We start from the raw sequence: 25,037 nt of genomic DNA, 5'->3' as shown, positions 1-25,037 counted from the left end.
AGGAGCCTGTCATGCTACAGAGACAAGAGGAGCCTGTCATGCTACAGAGACAATAGGAGCCTGTCATGCTACAGAGACAATAGGAGCCTGTCATGCTACAGAGACAAGAGAAGCCTGTCATGCTACAGAGACAAGAGGAGCCTTAATAGCTACAGAGACAAGAAGAGCCTGTCATGCTACAGAGACAAGAAGAGCCTGTCATGCTACAGAGACAAGAGAAGCCTGTCATGCTACAGAGACAAGAGGAGCCTGTCATGCTACAGAGAAAAGAGGAGCATGTCATGCCAAAGAGACAAGAGGAGCCTGTCATGCTACAGAGACAATAAGAGCCTGTCATGCTACAGAGACAAGAGGAGCCTGTCATGCTACAGAGAAAAGAGGAGCATGTCATGCCAAAGAGACAAGAGGAGCCTGTCATGCTACAGAGACAATAAGAGCCTGTCATGCTACAGAGACAAGATGAGCCTGTCATGCTACATAGACAAGAGGAGCCTGTCATGCTACATAGACAAGAGTAGCCTGTCATGCTACAGAGACAAGAGGAGCCTATCATGCTACAGAGACAAGAGGAGCCTGTCATGCTACAGAGACAAGAGGAGCCTGTCATGCTACAGAGACAAGAGGAGCCTGTCATGCTGCAGAGACAAGAGGAGCCTGTCATGCTACAGAGACAAGAGGAGCCTATCATGCTACAGAGACAAGAGGAGCCTTTCATGCTACAGAAACCAGAGGATCATATCATGCTACAGAGACAAGAGAAGCCTGTCATGCTACAGAGACAAGAGGAGCCTGTCATGCTACAGAGACAATATGAGCCTTAATAGCTACAGAGACAAGAGGAGCCTGTCATGCTACAGAGACAAGAGGAGCCTTAATAGCTACAGAGACAAGAGGAGCCTGTCATGCTACAGAGACAAGAGGAGCCTGTCATGCTACAGAGACAAGAGGAGCCTGTCATGCTACAGAGACAAGATGAGCCTTAATAGCTACAGAGACAAGAGGAGCCTTAATATATACAGAGACAAGAGGCTTCTGTCATCCTACAAAGACAAGAGGAGCCTGTCATGCTACATAGACAAGTGGAGCCTTAATAGCTACAGAGACAAGAGGAGCCTGTCATGCTACAGAGACAAGAGTAGCCTGTCATGCTGCAGAGACAAGAGGAGCCTGTCATGCTACAGAGACAAGAGGAGCCTGTCATGCTACAGAGACAAGAGGAGCCTGTCATGCTACAGAGACAAGATGAGCCTGTCATGCTACATAGACAAGAGGAGCCTGTCATGCTACATAGACAAGATGAGCCTGTCATGCTACAGAGACAAGAGGAGCCTGTCATGCTACAGAGACAAGAGGAGCCTGTCATGCTGCAGAGACAAGAGGAGCCTGTCATGCTACAGAGACAAGAGGAGCCTATCATGCTACAGAGACAAGAGGAGCCTTTCATGCTACAGAAACCAGAGGATCATATCATGCTACAGAGACAAGAGAAGCCTGTCATGCTACAGAGACAAGAGGAGCCTGTCATGCTACAGAGACAATATGAGCCTTAATAGCTACAGAGACAAGAGGAGCCTGTCATGCTACAGAGACAAGAGGAGCCTTAATAGCTACAGAGACAAGAGGAGCCTGTCATGCTACAGAGACAAGAGGAGCCTGTCATGCTACAGAGACAAGAGGAGCCTGTCATGCTACAGAGACAAGATGAGCCTTAATAGCTACAGAGACAAGAGGAGCCTTAATATATACAGAGACAAGAGGCTTCTGTCATCCTACAAAGACAAGAGGAGCCTGTCATGCTACATAGACAAGTGGAGCCTTAATAGCTACAGAGACAAGAGGAGCCTGTCATGCTACAGAGACAAGAGTAGCCTGTCATGCTGCAGAGACAAGAGGAGCCTGTCATGCTACAGAGACAAGAGGAGCCTGTCATGCTACAGAGACAAGAGGAGCCTGTCATGCTACAGAGACAAGATGAGCCTGTCATGCTACATAGACAAGAGGAGCCTGTCATGCTACATAGACAAGATGAGCCTGTCATGCTACAGAGACAAGAGGAGCCTGTCATGCTACAGAGACAAGAGGAGCCTGTCATGCTGCAGAGACAAGAGGAGCCTGTCATGCTACAGAGACAAGAGGAGCCTATCATGCTACAGAGACAAGAGGAGCCTGTCATGCTGCAGAAACCAGAGGATCATATAATGCTACAGAGACAAGAGAAGCCTGTCATGCTACAGAGACAAGAGGAGCCTGTCATGCTACAGAGACAAGATGAGCCTGTCATGCTACAGAGACAAGAGGAGCCTGTCATGCTACAGAGACAAGAGGAGCCTTAATAGCTACAGAGACAAGAGGAGCCTGTCATGCTACAGAGACAAGAGGAGCCTGTCATGCTACAGAGACAAGAGGAGCATGTCATGCTACATAGACAAGAGGAGCCTGTCATGCTACAGAGACAAGAGGAGCCTGTCATACTACAGAGACAAGTGGAGCCTGTCATGCTACAGAGACAAGATGAGCCTGTCATGCTACAGAGACAAGAGGAGCCTGTCATGCTACAGAGACAAGAGGAGCCTGTCATGCTACAGAGACAAGAGGAGCCTGTAATGCTACAGAGACAAGAGGAGCCTGTCATGCTACAGAGACAAGAGGAGCCTGTCATGCTACAGAGACAAGAGGAGCCTGTCATGCTGCAGAGACAAGAGGAGCCTGTCATGCTACAGAGACAAGAGGAGCCTGTCATGCTACAGAGACAAGAGGAGCCTGTCATGCTACAGAGACAAGAGGAGCCTGTCATGCTGCAGAGACAAGAGGAGCCTGTCATGCTACAGAGACAAGAGGAGCCTGTCATGCTACAGAGACAAGAGGAGCCTGTCATGCTACAGGGACAAGAGGAGCCTGTCATGCTACAGAGACAAGAGGAGCCTGTCATGCTACAGAGACAAGAGGAGCCTGTCATGCTACATAGACAAGAGGAGCCTGTCATGCTACAGAGACAAGAGGAGCCTGTCATGCTACAGAGACAAGAGGAGCCTGTCATGCTTCAGAGACAAGAGGAGCCTTAATAGCTACAGAGACAAGAGGAGCCTGTCATGCTACAGAGACAAGAGGAGCCTGTCATGCTACAGAGACAAGAGGAGCCTGTCATGCTGCAGAGACAAGAGGAGCCTGTCATGCTACAGAGACAAGAGGAGCCTGTCATGCTACAGAGACAAGAGGAGCCTGTCATGCTACATAGACAAGAGGAGCCTGTCATGCTGCAGAGACAAGAGGAGCCTGTCATGCTACAGAGACAAGAGGAGCCTGTCATGCTACAGAGACAAGAGGAGCCTGTCATGCTACAGGGACAAGAGGAGCCTGTCATGCTACAGAGACAAGAGGAGCCTGTCATGCTACAGAGACAAGAGGAGCCTGTCATGCTACATAGACAAGAGGAGCCTGTCATGCTACAGAGACAAGAGGAGCCTGTCATGCTACAGAGACAAGAGGAGCCTGTCATGCTTCAGAGACAAGAGGAGCCTTAATAGCTACAGAGACAAGAGGAGCCTGTCATGCTACAGAGACAAGAGGAGCCTGTCATGCTACAGAGACAAGAGGAGCCTGTCATGCTGGAGACACTTATCTCCCTCACTAACTTTAAGCATCAGTTGTCAGAGCACCTTACCGATCACTGCCCCTGTACACAGCCCATCTGAAATTAGCCCGCCCAACTACCTCATCCCTATATTGTTATTTATTTTGCTCATTTGTACCCCAGTATCTCTATTTGCACATCATCTCTTGCACATCTATCATTCCAGTGTTAATACTAATTGTAATTATTTTGCACTATAGCCTATTTTATTGCCTTACCTCCATAACTTGCTAAATTTGCACACACTGTATATTATATGTATTTCTGTTGTATTTTTGACTTTGTTTTGTTTTACCCCATATGTAACTCTGTGTTGTTGTTTTTATCGCACTGCTTTGCTTTATCTTGGCCAGGTCGCAGTTGTAAATGAGAACTTGTTCTCAACTGGTTTACCTGGTTAAATAAAGGTGAAATAAAAATAAATAAATAAATGCTACAGAGACAAGAGGAGCCTGTCATGCTACAGAGACAAGAGGAGCCTTAATAGCTACAGAGACTAGAGGAGCCTGTCATGCTACAGAGACAAGAGGAGCCTGTCATGCTACAGAGACAAGAGGAGCCTGTCATGCTACAGAGACAAGAGGAGCCTGTCATGCTACAGAGACAAGAGGAGCCTGTCATGCTACAGAGACAAGATGAGCCTGTCATGCTACAGAGACAAGAGGAGCCTGTCATGCTACAGAGACAAGAGGAGCCTGTCATGCTACAGAGACAAGAGGAGCCTGTCATGCTACAGAGACAAGAGGAGCCTGTCATGCTACAGAGACAATAGGAGCCTGTCATGCTGCAGAGACAAGAGGAGCCTGTCATGCTACAGAGACAAGAGGAGCTCTAATAGCTGCAGAGACAAGAGGAGCCTGTCATGCTACAGAGACAAGAGGAGCCTGTCATGCTACAGAGACAAGAGGAGCCTGTCATGCTACAGAGACAAGAGGAGCCTGTCATGCTGCAGAGACAAGAGGAGCCTGTCATGCTGCAGAGACAAGAGGAGCCTGTCATGCTACAGAGACAAGAGGAGCCTGTCATGCTACAGAGACAAGAGGAGCCTGTCATGCTACAGAGACAAGAGGAGCTCTAATAGCTGCAGAGACAAGAGGAGCCTGTCATGCTACAGAGACAAGAGGAGCCTGTCATGCTACAGAGACAAGAGGAGCCTGTCATGCTACAGAGACAAGAGGAGCCTGTCATGCTACAGAGACAAGAGGAGCCTGTCATGCTACAAAGACAAGAGGAGCCTTAATAGCAACTAAACAATTCAACCTGTACAGATGTTGCTCACAGTTTTCCTGCATAGCAGGAAATGCAAACTTGTGTTTACTTGAGTTTTATCACGGCCGGTTGTGATACAGCCTGGAATCGAACCAGGGAGTCTGTAGTGACGCCTCAAGCACTGAGATGCAGTGCCTTAGACCGCTGCGCCACTCGGGAGCCCAAATATGGTTGTTATGCTTTTCCAAAGCACACAAAGCTGCATCTCAAATGGCACTTTATTCCATATATAGCTAGTGAACTACTTTTGACCAGAGCCCTATCAAAAGTGGTCAAAAGTAGTGCACTATACAAGGAATAGGGTGTAATTTGCGAATCCAATAACAGTATCGGACATTTGTCTCTTCAGATAATGGGACAATAACAGCTATCTAGTCCTCCTTTAATGAGTGCTCTCAGCAGGCCCAACACATGGGATAGACTCTATGGTTGTAACCCAAATGGGACACTACTCCCTGTATAGTGCACTACTTCGATCAGGGGGCTGGTGCACTATACAGGGAATAGGGGAACGTTTGGGACACAGGCTCTGTTAAGGTCAACGTGTGTCAAAGACAGAAGACGATATAGTTTGTTTGTTTGCTATGAAATTCCGTCTGTAAAGCTGCTTAAGATTCATGTACAGGCTGTCTGTAAAGCTGCTGGAGATGAATGTACAGGCTGTCTGTAAAGCTGCTGGAGATGAATGTACAGGCTATCTGTAAAGCTGCTGGAGATGAATGTACAGGCTGTCTGTAAAGCTGCTGGAGATGAATGTACAGGCTATCTGTAAAGCTGCTGGAGATGAATGTACAGGCTGTCTGTAAAGCTGCTGGAGATGAATGTACAGGCTATCTGTAAAGCTGCTGGAGATGAATGTACAGGCTGTCTGTAAAGCTGCTGGAGATGAATGTACAGGCTATTCACCCCCCCAAAGTCAATACTTTGTAGAGCCAACTTTTGCATCAATTACAGCTGCAAATCTCTTGGGGTATGTCTCTATAAACTTGGCACATCTAGCCACTGGGATTTTTGCCCATTCTTCAAGGCAAAACTGCTCCAGCTCCTTCAAGTTGGATGGGTTCCGCTGGTGTACAGCAATCTTTAAGTCATACCACAGATTCTCAATTGGATTGAGGTCTGGGCTTTTACTAGGCCATTCCAAAACATTTAAATGTTTCCCCTTAAACCACTCGAGTGTCGCTTTAGCAGTATACTTAGGGTCATTGTCCTGCTAGAAGGTGAACCTCCGTCCCAGTCTCAAATCTCTGGAAGACTGAAACAGGTTTCCCTCAAGGATTTCTCTGTATTTAGCGCCATCCATCATTCTTTCAATTCTGACCAGTTTCCCAGTCCCTGCTGATGAAAAACATCCCCACAGCATGATGCTGCCACCACCATGCTTCACTGTTGGGATGGTGTTCTCGGGGTGATGAGAGGTGTTGGGTTTGCGCCAGACATAGCGTTTTCCTTGATCGCCAAAAATATCAATTTTAGTCTCATCTGACCAGAGTACCTTCTTCCATATGTTTGGGCGTCATGGTCTTGGGTGGTGTGTCACAGCATCATCAGACTGAGCTTGTTGTCATTGCAGGCAATCTCAACGCTGTGCGTTACAGGGAAGACATCCTCCTCCCTCATGTGGTACCCTTCCTGCAGGTTCATCCTGACATGAACCTCCAGCATGACAATGCTACCAGCCATACTGCTCGTTCTGTGCGTGATTTCCTGCAAACACAGGAATGTCAGTGTTCTGCCATGGCCAGCGAAGAGCCCGGATCTCAATCCCATTGAGCACATCTGGGACCTGTTGGATCGGAGGGTGAGGGCTAGGGCCATTCCCCCCAGAAATGTCAGAGAACTTGCAGGTGCCTTGGTGGAAGAGTGGGGTAACATCTCACAGAAGAACTGGCAAATCTGGTGCAGTCCATGAGGAGTCCATGAGGAGGAGATGCACTGCAGTACTTAATGCAGCTGGTGGCCACACCAGATACTGGCTGTTACTTTTGATTTTGACCCCCCCTTTGTTCAGGGACATATTATTCCATTTCTGTTAGTCGCATGTCTGTGGAACTTGTTCAGTTTATGTCTCAGTTGTTGAATCCTGTTATGTTCATACAAATATTTACACATGTTAAGTTTTCTGAAAATAAACACAGTTGACAGAGAGAGGACATTTCTTTCTTTGCTGAGTTTAGATTGTTTTTGGTCGCAGGTTCAGGAATGGCTGAATAATTGCAACATTTACCTGGAGCTAACTCTGCAAATAGCACTGCTGGGTGATTTGAAAAGTCCTAGTCAATCGATCAATAATATAATAATACTCTTAGAATTTTTTGTTTAACTTAAGTTTACAATCTGTAGAAACTATGAGAATAGAAAGGCTCAGAAGTTTTGTGAAACATCACAGCACAGTTGAAAATATATGGCAAATAGAAATCAAAACTGGATGGTGTTCAGAGATAGATGGGAGGGGTTGAGTGGAGCTGAAGGGTGGGACTGACAATAACAAGATAACTAATGTAAAATATACTGTGTCCGTAAAATGTACATGTGTACATAAGTGAGGGAAAAAAGTATTTGATCCCCTCTCAATCAGAAAGAATTTCTGGCTCCCAGGTGTCTTTTATACAGGTAACGAGCTGAGATTAGGAGCACACTCTTAAAGGGAGTGCTCCTATTCTCAGCTTGTTACCTGTATAAAAGACACCTGTCCATAGAAGCAATCAAACAATCAGATTCCAAACTCTCCACCATGGCCAAGACCAAAGAGCTCTCCAAGGATGTCAGGGACAAGATTGTAGACCTACACAAGGCTGGAATGGGCTACAAGACCATCGCCAAGCAGCTTGGTGAGAAGGTGACAACAGTTGGTGTGATTATTTGCAAATGGAAGAAACACAAAATAACTGTCAATCTCCCTCGGCCTGGGGCTCCATGCAAGATCTCACCTCGTGGAGTTGCAATGATCATGAGAACGGTGAGGAATCAGCCCAGAACTACACGGGAGGATCTTGTCAATGATCTCAAGGCAGCTGGGACCGTAGTCACCAAGAAAACAATTGGTAACACACTACGCCGTGAAGGACTGAAATCCTGCAGCGCCCGCAAGGTCCCCCTGCTCAAGAAAGCACATATATAGGCCAGTCTGAAGTTTGCCAATGAACATCTGAATGATTCAGAGGAAAACTGGGTGAAAGTGTTGTGGTCAGATGAGACCAAAATGGAGCTCTTTGGCATCAACTCAACTCGCGTGTTTGGAGGAGGAGGAATGCTGCCTATGACCCCAAGAACACCATCCCCACCGTCAAACATGGAGGTGGAAACATTATGCTTTGGGGGTGTTTTTCTGCTAAGGGAACAGGACAACTTCACCGCATCAAAGGGACGATGGACGGGGCCATGTACCGTCAAATCTTGGGTGAGAACCTCCTTCCCTCAGCCAGGGCATTGAAAATGGGTTGTGGATGGGTATTCCAGCATGACAATGACCCAAAACACACGGCCAAGGCAACAAAGGAGTGGCTCAAGAAGAAGCACATTAAGGTCCTGGAGTGGCCTAGCCAGTCTCCAGACCTTAATCCCATAGAAAATCTGCGGAGGGAGCTGAAGGTTCGAGTTACCAAACGCCAGGCTCGAAACCTTAATGACTTGGAGAAGATCTGCAAAGAGGAGTGGGACAAAATCCCTCCTGAGATGTGTGCAAACCTGGTGGCCAACTACAAGAAACGTCTGACCTCTGTGATTGCCAACAAGGGTTTTTCCACCAAGTACTAAGTCATGTTTTGCAGAGGGGTCAAATACTTATTTCCCTCATTAAAATGCAAATCAATTTATTATATTTTTGACATGCGTTTTTCTGGATTTTTTTGTTGTTATTCTGTCTCTCACTGTTCAAATAAACCTACCATTAAAATGATAGACTGATCATGTCTTTGTCAGTGGGCAAACGTACAAAATCAGCAGGGGATCAAATACTTTTTTCCCTCACTGTATGTATAGACTGGAAGTGTTGTTGTCCATTAGTTTACTCCAATTAGTGGAGGGGGGTTAGGGGCAAATACTAAAGGAACATATATAATACACCCTCTTGTCATTCTCTCAACCAGCTTCAGGAGGTAGTCACCTGGAATGCATTTCAATTAACAGGTGTGCCTTGTTAAAAGTTAATTTGTGGAATTTCTTTCCTTCTTAATGCGTTTGAGCCAATCAGTTGTGTTGTGACAAGGTAGGGGGAGTATACAGAATATAGCCCTATTTGGTAAAAGACCAAGTCCATACTTTGGCAAGAACAGCTCAAATAAGCAAAGAGAAACGACAGTCCATCATTACTTTAAGACATGAAGGTCAGTCAATGCGGAACATTTCAATAACTTTGAAAGTTTCTTCAAATTCAGTAGCAAAAACCATCAAGTGCTATGATGAAACTGGATCTCATGAGATCCGCCACAGGAAAGGAATACCCAAAGTTACCTCTGCAGCAGAGGATAAGTTCATTAGAGTTACCAGCCTCAGAAATTGCAGCCCAAATAAATGCTTCACAGAGTTCAAGTAACAGACACATCTCAACATCAACTGTTCAGAGCAGACTGTGTGAATCAGGCCTTCGTGGTCGAATTGCTGCAAAGAAACCACTAATAAAGGACACCAATATGAAGAAAAGACTTGCTTGGTCCAAGAAACATGAGCAATGGACATTAGACCAGTGGAAATCTGTCCTTTGGTCTGATGAGTCCAAATGTGAGATTTTTGGTTCCAACCGCCGTGTCTTTGTGAGACGCAGAGTAGCTGAACGAATGATCTCCGCATGTGTGGTTCCACCGTGAAGCATGGAGGAGGAGGTGTGATGGTGTGGGGTTGCTTTGCTGGTGACACTGTCTGTGATTTATTTAGAATTCAAGGCACACTTAACCAGCATGGCTACCCCAGCATTCTACAGCGATACGCCATCCCGTCTGTTTTGCGCTTAGTGGAACTATCATTTGTTTTTCAACAGGACAATGACTCTACACACCTCCAGGCTGTGTAAGGGCTATTTTACCAAGAAGGAGAGTGATGGAGTGCTGCATCAGATGACCTGGCCTCCACAATCACCCGACCTCAACCCAATTGAGATGGTTTGAGATTAATTGGACCACAGAGTGAAGGAAAAGCAGCCAACAAGTGCTCAGCATATGTGGGAACTCCTTCAAGACTGCTGGAAAATCATTCCAGGTGAAGCTGGTTGAGAGAATGACAAGAGTGTGCAAAGCTGTCATCAAGGCAAAGGGTGGCTATTTGAAGAATCTCAAATATAAAATATATTTTGATTTGTTTAACACTTTTTTTGGTTACTACATGATTCCATATGTGTTATTTCATAGTTTTGATGTCTTCACTATTATTCTACAATGTAAAAAATAGTACAAATAAAGAAAACCCCTTGAATGAGTAGGTGTGTCCAAAATTTTGAATGGTACAGTATGTATATATATATATATATACATACATACATACACACATATATACAGTGGGGAGAACAAGTATTTGATACACTGCCGAATTTGCAGGTTTTCCTACTTACAAAGCATGTAGAGGTCTGTAATTTTTATCATAGGTACACTTCAACTGTGAGAGACGGAATCTAAAAAATTCCAGAAAATCACATTTTTAAGTAATTAATTTGCATTTTATTGCATGACATAAGTATTTGATCACCTACCAACCAGTAAGAATTCCGGCTCTCACAGACCTGTTAGTTTTTCTTTAAGAAGCCCTCCTGTTCTCCACTCATTACCTGTATTAACTGCACCTGTTTGAACTCGTTACCTGTATAAAAGACACCTGTCCACACACTCAATCAAACAGACTCCAACCTCTCCACAATGGCCAAGACCAGAGAGCTGTGTAAGGACATTAGGGATAAAATTGTAGACCTGCACAATATATATATATATACTTCCTGAGCTGTCCTTATAGGACAGACACTTCAAAACCTTATTCCTTATCTCTTAGACTTCTAAGAATGAACAAACAATAATTCCTCCAGATGGACTGATGATGATCTATATTGTGATACATCTTAACTGCTCACTGTGACAACACCATTACACAGAACATCATATTCCCAGCCTCACGATCACGGACGGAAATTAAGCTAGCCCACTAGTCTGAGGATAGTAACGTTCAGACTGGACTAGTAGAACATGATCCCAACTAACCCACTAGTCTGAGGATAGTAACGTTCAGACTGGACTAGTAGAACATGATCCCAACTAACCAACTAGTCTGAGGATAGTAACGTTCAGACTGGACTAGTAGAACATGATCCCAACTAACCAACTAGTCTGAGGATAGTAACGTTCAGACTGGACTAGTAGAAAATGATCCCAACTAACCAACTAGTCTGAGGATAGTAACGTTCAGACTGGACTAGTAGAACATGATCCCAACTAACCAACTAGTCTGAGGATAGTAACGTTCAGACTGGACTAGTAGAAAATGATCCCAACTAACCCACTAGTCAAAATCAAATCAAATAAAATGTTATTGTTCACATACACGTGTTTAGCATATGTTATTGCGGGTGTAGCGAAATGCTTGTGTTTCTAGCTCCGACAGTGCAGTAATATCTAACAAGCAATATCTAACAATTTCACAACATATACCCAATACACACAAATCTAGTAAGGAATGGAATTAAGAATACATAAATAAATATATGTGCGAGCAATGTGAGAGTGGAATAGACTAAGATACAGTAGAATAGTATAGAACACAGTATATACATATGAGATGAGTAATGCAATATTCAAGTGACTAGTGTTCCATTTCTTAAAGTGGCCAGTGATTTCAATAGGCAGCAGCAGCCTCTAATGTGCTAGTGATGGCTATTTAACAGTCTGATGGCCTTGAGATAGAAGCTGTTTTTAAGTCTCTCGGTCCCAGCTTTGATGCACCTGTACTGACCTCGCCTTCTGGATGATAGCGGGGTGAACAGGCAGTGGCTCGGGTGGTTGATGTCCTTGATTATCTTTTTGGCTTTCCTGTGACATCGGGTGCTGTATGTGTCTTGGAGGGCGGGTAGTTTGCCCCCGTTAATGCGTTGGGCAGACCGCACCACCCTCTGGAGAGCCCTGCGGTTGCGGGCGGTGCAGTTGCCGTACCAGGCGGTGATACAGCCCGACAGGATGCTCTCAGTTGTGCATCTGTAAAAGTTTGTGAGGGTCTTAGTGGCCAAGACAAATTTCTTCAGCCTCCTGAGGTTGAAGAGGCTCTGTTGCGCCTTCTTCACCACACTGTCTGTGTGGGTTGAACATTTCAGTTTGTCAGTGATGTGTACGCAGAGGAACTTGAAGCTTTCCACCTTCTCCACTGCGGTCCCATCGATGTGGATAGGGGCGTGCTCCCTCTGCTGTTTCCTTAAGTCCACGATCAGCTCCTTCATTTTGTTGACGTTGAGTGAGAGGTCATTATCCTGGCACCACACTCCCAGAGCCCTCACCTCCTCCCTGTAGGCTGTCTCGTCATTGTTGGTAATCAAGCCTACTACTTGATTATTGAGTTGGACGTGTGCTTGGCCACACAGTCATGGGTGAAAAGGGAGTACAGGAGGGGGGACACACCCTTTTGGGGCCGCAGTGTTGAGGATCAGCGAAGTGGCCTTCTCCTCTCCTATCTAACAACACTGGCCTTCTCTTCTCCTCTCCTCTCCAACAACACTGGCCTTCTCCTCTCCTCTCCAACAACACTGGCCTTCTCTTATCCTCGACTCTCCAACAACACTGGCCTTCTCCTCTCCTCTCCTCTCCAACAACACTGGCCTTCTCCTCTCCTCTCCTCTCCTCTCCTCTCCTCTCCTCTCCTCTCCTCTCCTCTCCTCTCCTCTCCTCTCCTCTCCTCTCCTCTCCTCTCCTCTCCTCTCCTCTCCTCTCCTCTCCTCTCCTCTCCTCTCCAACAACACTGGCCTTCTCCTCTCCTCTCCTCTCTAACAACACTGGCCTTCACATTCCTCACTACCAACACTCTAACAACACTGGCCTTCTGTTCTCTTCTGTAACAACACTGGCCTTCTCTTCTCCTCTCCTCTGTAACAACACTGGCCTTCTCCTCTCCTCTCCAACAACACTGGCCTTCTCTTCCCTCTCCTCTGTAACAACACTGGCCTTCTCCTCTCCTCTCCAACAACACTGGCCTTCTCTTCCCTCTCCTCTCTAATAACACTGGCCTCTCCTCTCCTCTCCTCTCCTCTCCTCTCCTCTCCTCTCCTCTCCTCTCCTCTCCTCTCCTCTCCTCTCCTCTCCTCTCCTCTCCTCTCCTCTCCTCTCCTCTCCTCTCCTCTCCTCTCCTCTCCTCTCCTCTCCTCTCCTCTCTAACTACACTGGCCTTCTCCTCTCCTCTCCTCTCCTCTCCTCTCCTCTCCTCTCCTCTCCTCTCCTCTCCTCTCCTCTCCTCTCCTCTCCTCTCCTCTCCTCTCCTCTCCTCTCCTCTCCTCTCCTCTCCTCTCCTCTCCTCTCCTCTCCTCTCCTCTCCTCTCCTCTCTAACTACACTGGCCTTCTCCTCTCCTCTCCTCTCCTCTCCTCTCCTCTCCTCTCCTCTCCTCTCCTCTCCTCTCCTCTCCTCTCCTCTCCTCTCCTCTCCTCTCCTCTCCTCTCCTCTCCTCTCCTCTCCTCTCTAACTACACTGGCCTTCTCCTCTCCTCTCCTCTCCTCTCCTCTCCTCTCCTCTCCTCTCCTCTCCTCTCCTCTCCTCTCCTCTCCTCTCCTCTCCTCTCCTCTCCTCTCCTCTCCTCTCCTCTCCTCTCCTCTCCTCTCCTCTCCTCTCCTCTCCTCTCCTCTCCTCTCTAACAACACTGGCCTTCTCTTCCCTCTCATTTTACATTTTACATTTTCGTCATTTAGCAGACACTCTTTTGGGGGGTGTGGGGTAAGGGGGGGGTAGAAGGATTACTTCATCCTATCCCAGGTATTCCTTAAAGAATACTTTCTCCTCTCATATCTCTAACAAACACTGGATAGGTTTAACCATAATACCACAGTTAGGTTTAACCATCACCTGGCCTGGTCTGAAACACCTCTATAAGGTACAGTATAGCCTCTGGCCTGGTCTGAAACACCTATAAACCTCTATAAGCTAGCCTCTGGCTCTGTGTGTGTGTGTGTGTGTGTGTGTGTGTGTGTGTGTGTGTGTGTGTGTGTGTGTGTGTGTTAGAGATTTGCATGGGCATGAAATTTAAGCTCATGCCCTACCCATGCCCGTGAATTTCAGGTACTACACGTACCCAATTGCTCCTGAGGCCCGGCTGAGCCCAAAAAATAAATTACTACGAATATTTGATATTGCAATATGAAATTCGGTAGCATGGAGGGCGGTCCGTTCTGTCATTATACCTGCATCGGATGACCAGAGGTGCTGAATTCCCGCGCAGCCTCCAGACGGTTGATTCAATTTGATGTCAGAATTTGAAGTCGGCTTTGTTATGACTTCATTGGCTTTAATTGTTTTGTAAAGCTGTCAATCTGTTCATGGTCCCGACTGGCACCATGTTCCCTACGTACTACGCTACTTTGATTTGGGAACAATTTGCCTTTCATGCATTTGATTTTTCAAAAGAGAATTCCGTTTTGATGACGTTTTTTAACTGAATTTATTTGTCAATTTGTTGGTTAATATGAATATGTCATTAGAACCTCATCTTTGTTTATTAACATAATGTGAATTTATTGATTGAATATGAATTGTTAATTTCTTTGAATATATTAGTGAGACTACATTACTGCCTTTTACCCACTTAACAAGGATGATATGGCAAAACACACACACACACACACACACACACACACACACACACACACACACACACACACACACACACACACACACACACACACACACACACACACACACAGTCACACACACACAGTCACACACACACACACACACACACACACACACACACACACACACACACACACACACACACACACACACACACACACACACACACACACACATGCAGTGTCACACACACAGTCACACACACACACACACACACACACACAACACACACACACACACACACACACATGCAGTGTCACACACACAGTCACACACACACACACACATGCAGTGTCACACACACAGTCACACACACACACACACACACACACACACACACTCACACACATGCAGAGTCTCACAGGCGCAGAAATGCTTTGTGCTGGTGTGGGAGAGAGCTGGATGGATGAAGAACGCTGTCGGCCCCTATGTGTCAACTGTGGAGTGCCTTGTATTAAAATACGCAGTTGACTCCACCTCTCAGTCCAGTGTTCTGTTGACTAAATCGATCTGTTTGAATGGCATTACAGGCCTACATGAGAAGCAAGTAGCCTATGAACCGTCCATCAACACGGAAATGCAAGCATAGACAACCAATTCTAGCTACAGTATGTCGTCACACAGAACATATCCACAACACACAGCAAACTCAAAACTTTGTCAAAGACCAAGCAGAATGATACATTATTATGATACATTATTATGATACATTATTATGATACATTATTATAATACATTATTATAATACATTATTATGATACATTATTATGATACATTATTATGATACATTATTATGATACATTATTCACATAAAACAAAGTAGGCAAAAAAAATCCAGCACTTTGGCAATTAGGTCAAAGTAACGTGCCCTTGCATGACTGCTATCCAAACCCATCTACAGCGGCCCATAAAACGTTTTTCAGCACTATCAGAATATCCAAACGTATTATTAACTCTTTGGACACGGCGGCCCCAGAAGGATTTTCAGCACTCTTATCCAGAACCAGCAATAATAAGAGATATAGGCCTATCCAAAACTTCAACTATTTCGGCCCCAAAAAACCTTTTCAGTAGGCTATTCAGAACAAGCACAAATATACTACATCACCAAAGGTATGTGGACACCTGCTCATTGAATATCACATTCCAAAACCATGGGAATTAATATGGAGTTTGTCCCCCCCTTTGCTGATCAAAAACCAGTCACTATTTTCTCTTCTTGTTTTCTCATCTTCTGGGGGAACATCGCTGTAGCTAGCGCTCTGCTTTTCAGCTCGAACTCAATGTAGTGGCAGGTTATTGCCAAGCAGTTGGTGTAGGTAGAATAATTACTATTATACTATTCCAGGTATTCCTTAAAGAGGTGGGGTTTCAAGTCTCTCCGGAAGGTGGTCAGTGACTCCGCTGTCCTGGCGTCGTGGGGGAGCTTGTTCCACCATTGGGGTACCAGAGCAGCGAATAGCTTTGACTGGGCTGAGCGGGAACTGTGCTATCATACTTAAAAACCGCGGGGCAAGCTCGACACTTCACATGGCTAGAGGGCATCTAAGTTTCAGCGGTCACAGATTTCCAAAGGTCAGCCTTAACCACTTTATTTGGGATTTTGACCCCTTGGAGAGTTTTAGTTTCACTTCCTCCGTATCCATAGCGTTTTGACTAGCTCTCCCCTTGGAGAGTTTTAGTTTCACTTCCTCCGTATCCATAGCGTTTTGACTAGCTCTCCCCTTGGAGAGTTTTAGTTTCACTTCCTCCGTATCCATAGCGTTTTGACTAGCTCTCCCCTTGGAGAGTTTTAGTTTCACTTCCTCCGTATCCATAGCGTTTTGACTAGCTCTCCCCTTGGAGAGTTTTAGTTTCACTTCCTCCGTATCCATAGCGTTTTGACTAGCTCTCCCCTTGGAGAGTTTTAGTTTCACTTCCTCCGTATCCATAGCGTTTTGACTAGCTCTCCCCTTGGAGAGTTTTAGTTTCACTTCCTCCGTATCCATAGCGTTTTGACTAGCTCTCCCCTTGGAGAGTTTTAGTTTCACTTCCTCCGTATCCATAGCGTTTTGACTAGCTCTCCCCTTGGAGAGTTTTAGTTTCACTTCCTCCGTATCCATAGCGTTTTGACTAGCTCTCCCCTTGGAGAGTTTTAGTTTCACTTCCTCCGTATCCATAGCGTTTTGACTAGCTCTCCCCTTGGAGAGTTTTAGTTTCACTTCCTCCGTATCCATAGCGTTTTGACTAGCTCTCCCCTTGGAGAGTTTTAGTTTCACTTCCTCCGTATCCATAGCGACGAGTGTGAATAGTAGCTAGCTAGTTAGCATCAGCAACAACCACCAGACCCACATGTTGTAGGCTCCGTCACATCATGTGGGCAGCAGGAGAGGTGCACTAATGGTGCAGCAGAGCAGAGCAGGAGCAAACTGACACTAGTCCAGGGAGTTCATAAATCAAGTCATTTTAGTCCTTTAAAAAAAAAAAAAAAAAATGATACTCTAGCTCGTTATGGATGAAAAAACTGGCCCTGCCGGCCCTAACCCGATGTATATTGTCGGGCCGTCGGGCTCAGGTTGGGTAGCATAGCTCTAGTGTGTGTGTGTGTGTGTGTGTGTGTGTGTGTGCATGCTCAAAATCACAATATGCATTCTGCACAACAAATTATTATTGTTATTTTTATTATTATTCACTTACCATATCTATTGATGACACAGGTCCAATGCTGTTCACATAGATGTCCACATCTATGACTGTTGGTTTAACTGCAAAAGAAAGAGCATTTTAAGATTAGCAATGAAACTCATTCACAAATTGATTCATTGATTAATTCATTCACACATTCATTCATCCCTTCATTCACACATTCATTCAGGTATTAATTAATTCACATGATAATTTATTAATTCATTCACACTTTCATTAATCCAGGTAGGGAGGAGTGAGGGTAGGGAGGAGGGAGAGGAGGGAGGAGGGAGAGGAGGGAGGAGGGAGGGGGGGAGGGTAGGGAGGAAGGAGAGGAGGGAGGAGGGAGAGGAGGGAGGAGGGAGGGTAGGGAGGAGGGAGAGGAGGGAGGAGGGAGGGTAGAGAGGAGGGAGGAGGGAGGGTAGGGAGGAAGGAGAGGAGGGAGGAGGGAGAGGAGGGAGGAGGGAGGGTAGAGAGGAGGGGGGAGGGAGGGTAGGGAGGAGGGAGAGGAGGGGAGGGTAGGGAGGAAGGAGAGGAGGGAGGAGGGAGAGGAGGGAGGAGGGAGGGTAGGGAGGAGGGGGGAGGGAGGGTAGGGAGGAAGAAGAGGAGGGAGGAGGGAGAGGAGGGAGGAGGGAGGGTAGGGAGGAGGGAGGAGAGAGGGTAGGGAGGAAGGAGAGGAGGGAGGAGGGAGAGGAGGGAGGAGGGAGGGTAGAGAAGAGGGGGGAGGGAGGAGAGAGGGTAGGGAGGAAGGAGAGGAGGGAGGAGGGAGAGGAGGTAGGAGGGAGGGTAGAGAGGAGGGAGGAGGGAGGGTAGGGAGGAAGGAGAGGAGGGAGGAGGGAGAGGAGGGAGGAGGGAGGAGAGAGGGTAGGGAGGAAGGAGAGGAGGGAGGAGGGAGAGGAGGGAGGAGGGAGGGTAGAGAGGAGGGGGGGAGGGAGGGTAGGGAGGAGGATAAGAAGGAGGGAGGAGGGAGAGGAGGGAGAAGGGAGAGGAGGGAGGGTAAGGAGGAGGGAGAGGAGGAAGGGTAGGGAGGAGGGGGGTAGGGAGGAGGGAGAGGAGGGTGGAGGGAGAGGAGGAAGGAGGGAGAGGAGGGAGGGTAGGGAGGAGGGAGGAGAGAGGGTAGGGAGGAAGGAGAGGAGGGAGAGGAGGGAGAGGAGGGAGGAGGGAGGGTAGGGAGGAAGGAGAGGAGGGAGGAAGGAGAGGAGGGAGGAGGGAGAGGAGGAAGGAGGGAGGGTAGGGAGGGTAGAGAGGAGGGAGGAGGGAGGGTAGGGAGGAGGGTAAGAAGGAGGGAGGAGGGAGAGGAGGGAGAAGGGAGAGGAGGGAGGAGGGAGGGTAGGGAGGAGGGCGAGGAGGGAGGAGGGAGAGGAGGGAGAGGAGGGAGGGTAGGGAGGAGGGTAGGAAGGAGGGAGGAGGGAGAGAAGGGAGGAGGGAGAGGTGGGAGGAGGGTAAGAAGGAGGGAGGAGGGAGGGTAGAGAGGAGGGAGGAGGGAGAGGAGGGAGGATGGTAAGAAGGAGGGAGGAGGGAGAGGAGGGAGGAGGGAGGATAGGGAGGAGGGAGAGGAGAGAGGGAGGGAGGAGGAGAGGAGGAGAGGAGGGAGGGTAGGGAGGAGGGAGAGGAGGGAGGAGGGTAAGAAGGAGGGAGGGAGGGAGAGGAGGGAGGAGGGAGGATAGGGAGGAGGGAGAGGAGAGAGGGAGGGAGGAGGGAGAGGAGGGAGGAGGGAGGATAGGGAGGAGGGAGAGGAGAGAGGGAGTGAGGAGGGAGAGGAGGGAGGAGGGAGGAGGGAGGATAGGGAGGAGGGAGAGGAGAGAGGGAGGGAGGAGGGAGAGGAGGGAGGAGGGAGAGGAGGGAAGAGGGAGAGGAGAGAGGAGGAAGTAGGGAGAGGAGGGAGGAGGGAGGAGGGAGAGGAGGAGGGAGGGAGAGGAGGGAGGATGAAGTAGGGAGAGGAGGGAGGAGGGAGGAGGAGGAGAGGAGGGAGGATGGAGAGGAGGGAGGGTAGGGAGGAGGTCTGCTGTTACATGTCAGGTCTACAGTTAAATGTCAGGTCTACTGTTACATGTCAAATCTACTGTTACATGTCAGGTCTACATGTCAGGTCTACTGTTACATGTCAGGTCTACTGCTACATGTCAGGTCTACATGTCAGGTCTACTGCTACATGTCAGGTCTACTGTTACATGTCAGGTCTACTGTTACATGTCAGGTCTACTGTTACATGTCAGGTCTACATGTCAGGTCTACAGTTACATGTCAGGTCTACTGCTACATGTCAGGTCTACTGCTACATGTCAGGTATACATCTCAGGTCTACTGTTACATGTCAGGTATACATGTCAGGTCTACTGCTACATGTCAGGTCTACTGCTACATGTCAGGTCTACTGCTACATGTCAGGTATACATGTCAGGTCTACTGTTACATGTCAGGTCTACTGTTACATGTCAGGTCTACTGCTACATGTCAGGTCTACTGCTACATGTCAGGTCTACTGCTACATGTCAGGTATACATGTCAGGTCTACTGTTACATGTCAGGTCTACATGTCAGGTCTACTGCTACATGTCAGGTCTACTGCTACATGTCAGGTCTACTGTTACATGTCAGGTCTATTTTTTAGTCTACTGTTACATGTCAGGTATAATGTTACATGTCAGGTCTACATGTCAGGTTCACTGTTACATGTCAGGTCTACAGTTACATGTCAGGTCTACTGTTACATGTCAGGTCTACATGTCAGGTTCACTGTTACATGTCAGGTCTACTGTTACATGTCAGGTCTACATGTCAGGTTCACTGTTACATGTCAGGTCTACTGTTACATGTCAGGTCTACTGTTACATGTCAGGTCTACTGCTACATGTCAGGTCTACATGTCAGGTCTACAGTTACATGTCAGGTCTACTGCTACATGTCAGGTCTACTGTTACATGTCAGGTCTACTGTTACATGTCAGGTCTACTGTTACATGTCAGGTCTACATGTCAGGTCTACAGTTACATGTCAGGTCTACTGTTACATGTCAGGTCTACATGTCAGGTCTACAGTTACATGTCAGGTCTACTGCTACATGTCAGGTCTACTGTTACATGTCAGGTCTACTGTTACATGTCAGGTCTACTGCTACATGTCAGGTCTACAGTTACATGTCAGGTCTACAGTTACATGTCAGGTCTACTGTTACATGTCAGGTCTACATGTCAGGTCTACTGTTACATGTCAGGTCTACATGTCAGGTCTACTGCTACATGTCAGATCTACTGCTACATGTCAGGTCTACTGTTACATGTCAGGTCTACTGTTACATGTCAGGTCTACTGTTACATGTCAGGTCTACTGCTACATGTCAGGTCTACTTTCTAGTCTACTGTTACATGTCAGGTCTACATGTCAGGTCTACTGCTACATGTCAGGTCTACTGCTACATGTCAGGTCTACTGTTACATGTCAGGTCTACTGTTACATGTCAGGTCTACAGTTACATGTCAGGTCTACTGTTACATGTCAGGTCTACTGTTACATGTCAGGTCTACTGCCACATGTCAGGTCTACTTTCTAGTCTACTGTTACATGTCAGGTCTACATGTCAGGTCTACTGCTACATGTCAGGTCTACTGCTACATGTCAGGTCTACTGCTACATGTCAGGTCTACTGCTACATGTCAGGTCTACTTTCTAGTCTACTGTTACATGTCAGGTCTACATGTCAGGTCTACTGTTACATGTCAGTTATACTGTTACATGTCATGTCTACATGTCAGGTCTACTGTTACATGTCAGATCTACTGTTACATGTCAGGTCTACATGTCAAGTCTACTGCTACATGTCAGGTCTACTGTTACATGTCAGGTCTACATGTCAAGTCTACTGCTACATGTCAGGTCTACAGTTACATGTCAGGTCTACTGTTACATGTCAGGTCTACTGCTACATGTCAGGTCTACAGTTACATGTCAGGTCTACAGTTACATGTCAGGTCTACTGTTACATGTCAGGTCTACATGTCAGGTCTACTGTTACATGTCAGGTCTACTGCTACATGTCAGGTCTACTGTTACATGTCAGGTGTACATGTCAGGTCTACTGCTACATGTCAGGTCTACTGTTACATGTCAGGTCTACTGTTACATGTCAGGTCTACAGTTACATGTCAGGTCTACTGCTACATGTCAGGTCTACTGTTACATGTCAGGTGTACATGTCAGGTCTACTGCTACATGTCAGGTCTACTGTTACATGTCAGGTCTACTGTTACATGTCAGGTCTACTGTTACATGTCAGGTCTACTGCTACATGTCAGGTCTACTTTCTAGTCTACTGTTACATGTCAGGTCACATGTCAGGTCTACTGCTACATGTCAGGTCTACTGCTACATGTCAGGTCTACTGCTACATGTCAGGTCTACTGCTACATGTCAGGTCTACTTTCTAGTCTACTGTTACATGTCAGGTCTACATGTCAGGTCTACTATTACATGTCAGTTCTACTGTTACATGTCAGGTCTACATGTCAGGTCTACTGTTACATGTCAGATCTACATGTCAGGTCTACTGCTACATGTCAGGTCTACTGTTACATGTCAGGTCTACTGTTACATGTCAGGTCTACATGTCAGGTCTACAGTTACATGTCAGGTCTACTGTTACATGTCAGGTCTACATGTCAGGTCTACAGTTACATGTCAGGTCTACTGTTACATGTCAGGTCTACTGTTACATGTCAGGTCTACTGTTACATGTCAGGTCTACTGTTACATGTCAGGTCTACATGTCAGGTCTACAGTTACATGTCAGGTCTACTGCTACATGTCAGGTCTACAGTTACATGTCAGGTCTACTGTTACATGTCAGGTCTATTGTTACATGTCAGGTCTACTGTTACATGTCAGGTCTACTGTTACATGTCAGGTCTACATGTCAGGTCTACAGTTACATGTCAGGTCTACTGTTACATGTCAGGTCTACATGTCAGGTTCACTTTTACATGTCAGGTCTACAGTTACGTGTCAGGTCTACTGTCAAGTCTACTGCTACATGTCAGGTCTACAGTTACATGTCAGGTCTACTGTTACATGTCAGGTCTACTGCTACATGTCAGGTCTACTGCTACATGTCAGGTCTACAGTTACATGTCAGGTCTACTGTTACATGTCAGGTCTACTGCTACATGTCAGGTCTACTGCTACATGTCAGGTCTACTGCTACATGTCAGGTCTACTGCTACATGTCAGGTCTACTTTCTAGTCTACTGTTACATGTCAGGTCTACATGTCAGGTCTACTGTTACATGTCAGTTCTACTGTTACATGTCAGGTCTACATGTCAGGTCTACTGTTATATGTCAGGTCTACATGTCAGGTCTACTGCTACATGTCAGGTCTACTTTCTAGTCTACTGTTACATGTCAGGTCTACATGTCAGGTCTACTGTTACATGTCAGTTCTACTGTTACATGTCAGGTCTACATGTCAGGTCTACTGTTACATGTCAGATCTACATGTCAGGTCTACTGTTACATGTCAGGTCTACTGTTACATGTCAGGTCTACATGTCAGGTCTACAGTTACATGTCAGGTCTACTGTTACATGTCAGGTCTACTGTTACATGTCAGGTCTACATGTCAGGTCTACTGTTACATGTCAGGTCTACTGTTACATGTCAGGTCTACTGTTACATGTCAGGTCTACATGTCAGGTCTACAGTTACATGTCAGGTCTACTGTTACATGTCAGGTCTACTGTTACATGTCAGGTCTACTGTTACATGTCAGGTCTACTGTTACATGTCAGGTCTACATGTCAGGTCTACAGTTACATGTCAGGTCTACTGTTACATGTAAGGTCTACATGTCAAGTCTACTGTTACATGTCAAGTCTACTGCTACATGTCAGGTCTACTGCTACATGTCAGGTCTACAGTTACATGTCAGGTCTACTTTCTAGTCTACTGTTACATGTCAGGTCTACATGTCAGGTCTACTGTTACATGTCAGGTCTACTGCTACATGTCAGGTCTACTGCTACATGTCAGGTCTACTGCTACATGTCAGGTCTACTGTTACATGTCAGGTCTACTTTCTAGTCTACTGTTACATGTCAGGTCTACATGTCAGGTCTACTGTTACATGTCAGGTCTACTGCTACATGTCAGGTCTACTGCTACATGTCAGGTCTACTGTTACATGTCAGGTATACATGTCAGGTCTACTGCTACATGTCAGGTCTACATGTCAGGTCTACTGTTACATGTCAGGTCTACTGTTACATGTCAGGTATACATGTCAGGTCTACTGCTACATGTCAGGTCTACATGTCAGGTCTACTGCTACATGTCAGGTCTACTGTTACATGTCAGGTCTACTGTTACATGTCAGGTCTACTGTTACATGTCAGGTATACATGTCAGGTCTACTGCTACATGTCAGGTCTACTGTTACATGTCAGGTCTACTGTTACATGTCAGGTCTACTGTTACATGTCAGGTCTACTGTTACATGTCAGGTCTACTGTTACATGTCAGGTATACATGTCAGGTCTACTGCTACATGTCAGGTCTACATGTCAGGTCTACTGCTACATGTCAGGTCTACTGTTACATGTCAGGTCTACTGTTACATGTCAGGTCTACTGTTACATGTCAGGTATACATGTCAGGTCTACTGCTACATGTCAGGTCTACTGTTACATGTCAGGTATACTGTTACATGTCAGGTCTACTGTTACATGTCAGGTCTACTGTTACATGTCAGGTCTACTGTTACATGTCAGGTCTACTGCTACATGTCAGGTCTACTGCTACATGTCAGGTCTACTGCTACATGTCAGGTCTACTGTTACATGTCAGGTCTACTGTTACATGTCAGGTATACATGTCAGGTCTACTGTTACATGTCAGGTCTACTGTTACATGTCAGGTCTACATGTCAGGTCTACTGCTACATGTCAGGTCTACTGTTACATGTCAGGTCTACAGTTACATGTCAGGTCTACTGTTACATGTCAGGTCTACAGTTACATGTCAGGTTCACTGTTTCATGTCAGATCTACTGTTACATGTCAGGTCTACTGCTACATGTCAGGTCTACTGTTACATGTCAGGTCTACTGTTACATGTCAGGTCTACATGTCAAGTCTACTATTACATGTCAGTTCTACTGCTACATGTCAGGTCTACTGTTACATGTCAGGTCTACTGTTACATGTCAGGTCTACTGTTACATGTCAGGTATACATGTCAGGTCTACTGTTACATGTCAGGTCTACTGCTACATGTCAGGTCTACTGTTACATGTCAGGTCTACAGTTACATGTCAGGTCTACATGTCAAGTCTACTACTACATGTCAGGTCTACAGTTACATGTCAGGTCTACTGTTACATGTCAGGTCTACTGCTACATGTCAGGTCTACATGTCAGGTCTACTGTTACATGTCAGGTCTACTGTTGCATGTCAGGACTACTGTTACATGTCAGGTCTACAGTTACATGTCAGGTCTACTGTTACATGTCAGGTCTACATGTCAGGTTCACTGTTACATGTCAGGTCTACTGTTACATGTCAGGTCTACTGCTATATGTCAGGTCTACTGTTACATGTTAGGTCTACTTTCTAGTCTACTGTTACATGTCAAATCTACTGTTACATGTCAGGTCTACTGCTACATGTCAGGTCTACTGCTACATGT

The 25,037-nt window shown here is 46.4% G+C and overlaps 1 protein-coding gene across 1 annotated transcript in view; it reads right to left on the bottom strand.

Moving 5' to 3' along the window:
- Positions 1 to 25,037, bottom strand: part of LOC311131589 (gamma-aminobutyric acid receptor subunit gamma-3-like) — a gene marked incomplete at both ends in the record, with an annotated part of 377,976 nt that overhangs the window by 185,798 nt on the left and 167,141 nt on the right. Inside the window, one exon of the mRNA XM_084164657.1 lies at positions 17,373 to 17,440. Within this exon, the coding sequence (XP_084020783.1) occupies positions 17,373 to 17,440 (68 nt within the window). The remainder of the gene's footprint in view (positions 1 to 17,372; positions 17,441 to 25,037) is intronic.

This window comes from Coregonus lavaretus (assembly GCF_964263955.1).
Source record: "Coregonus lavaretus genome assembly, chromosome: 6".
In the NCBI taxonomy this organism is placed as follows: domain Eukaryota; kingdom Metazoa; phylum Chordata; class Actinopteri; order Salmoniformes; family Salmonidae; genus Coregonus; species Coregonus lavaretus.
This window is presented reverse-complemented; position numbering and strand designations above follow the sequence as displayed.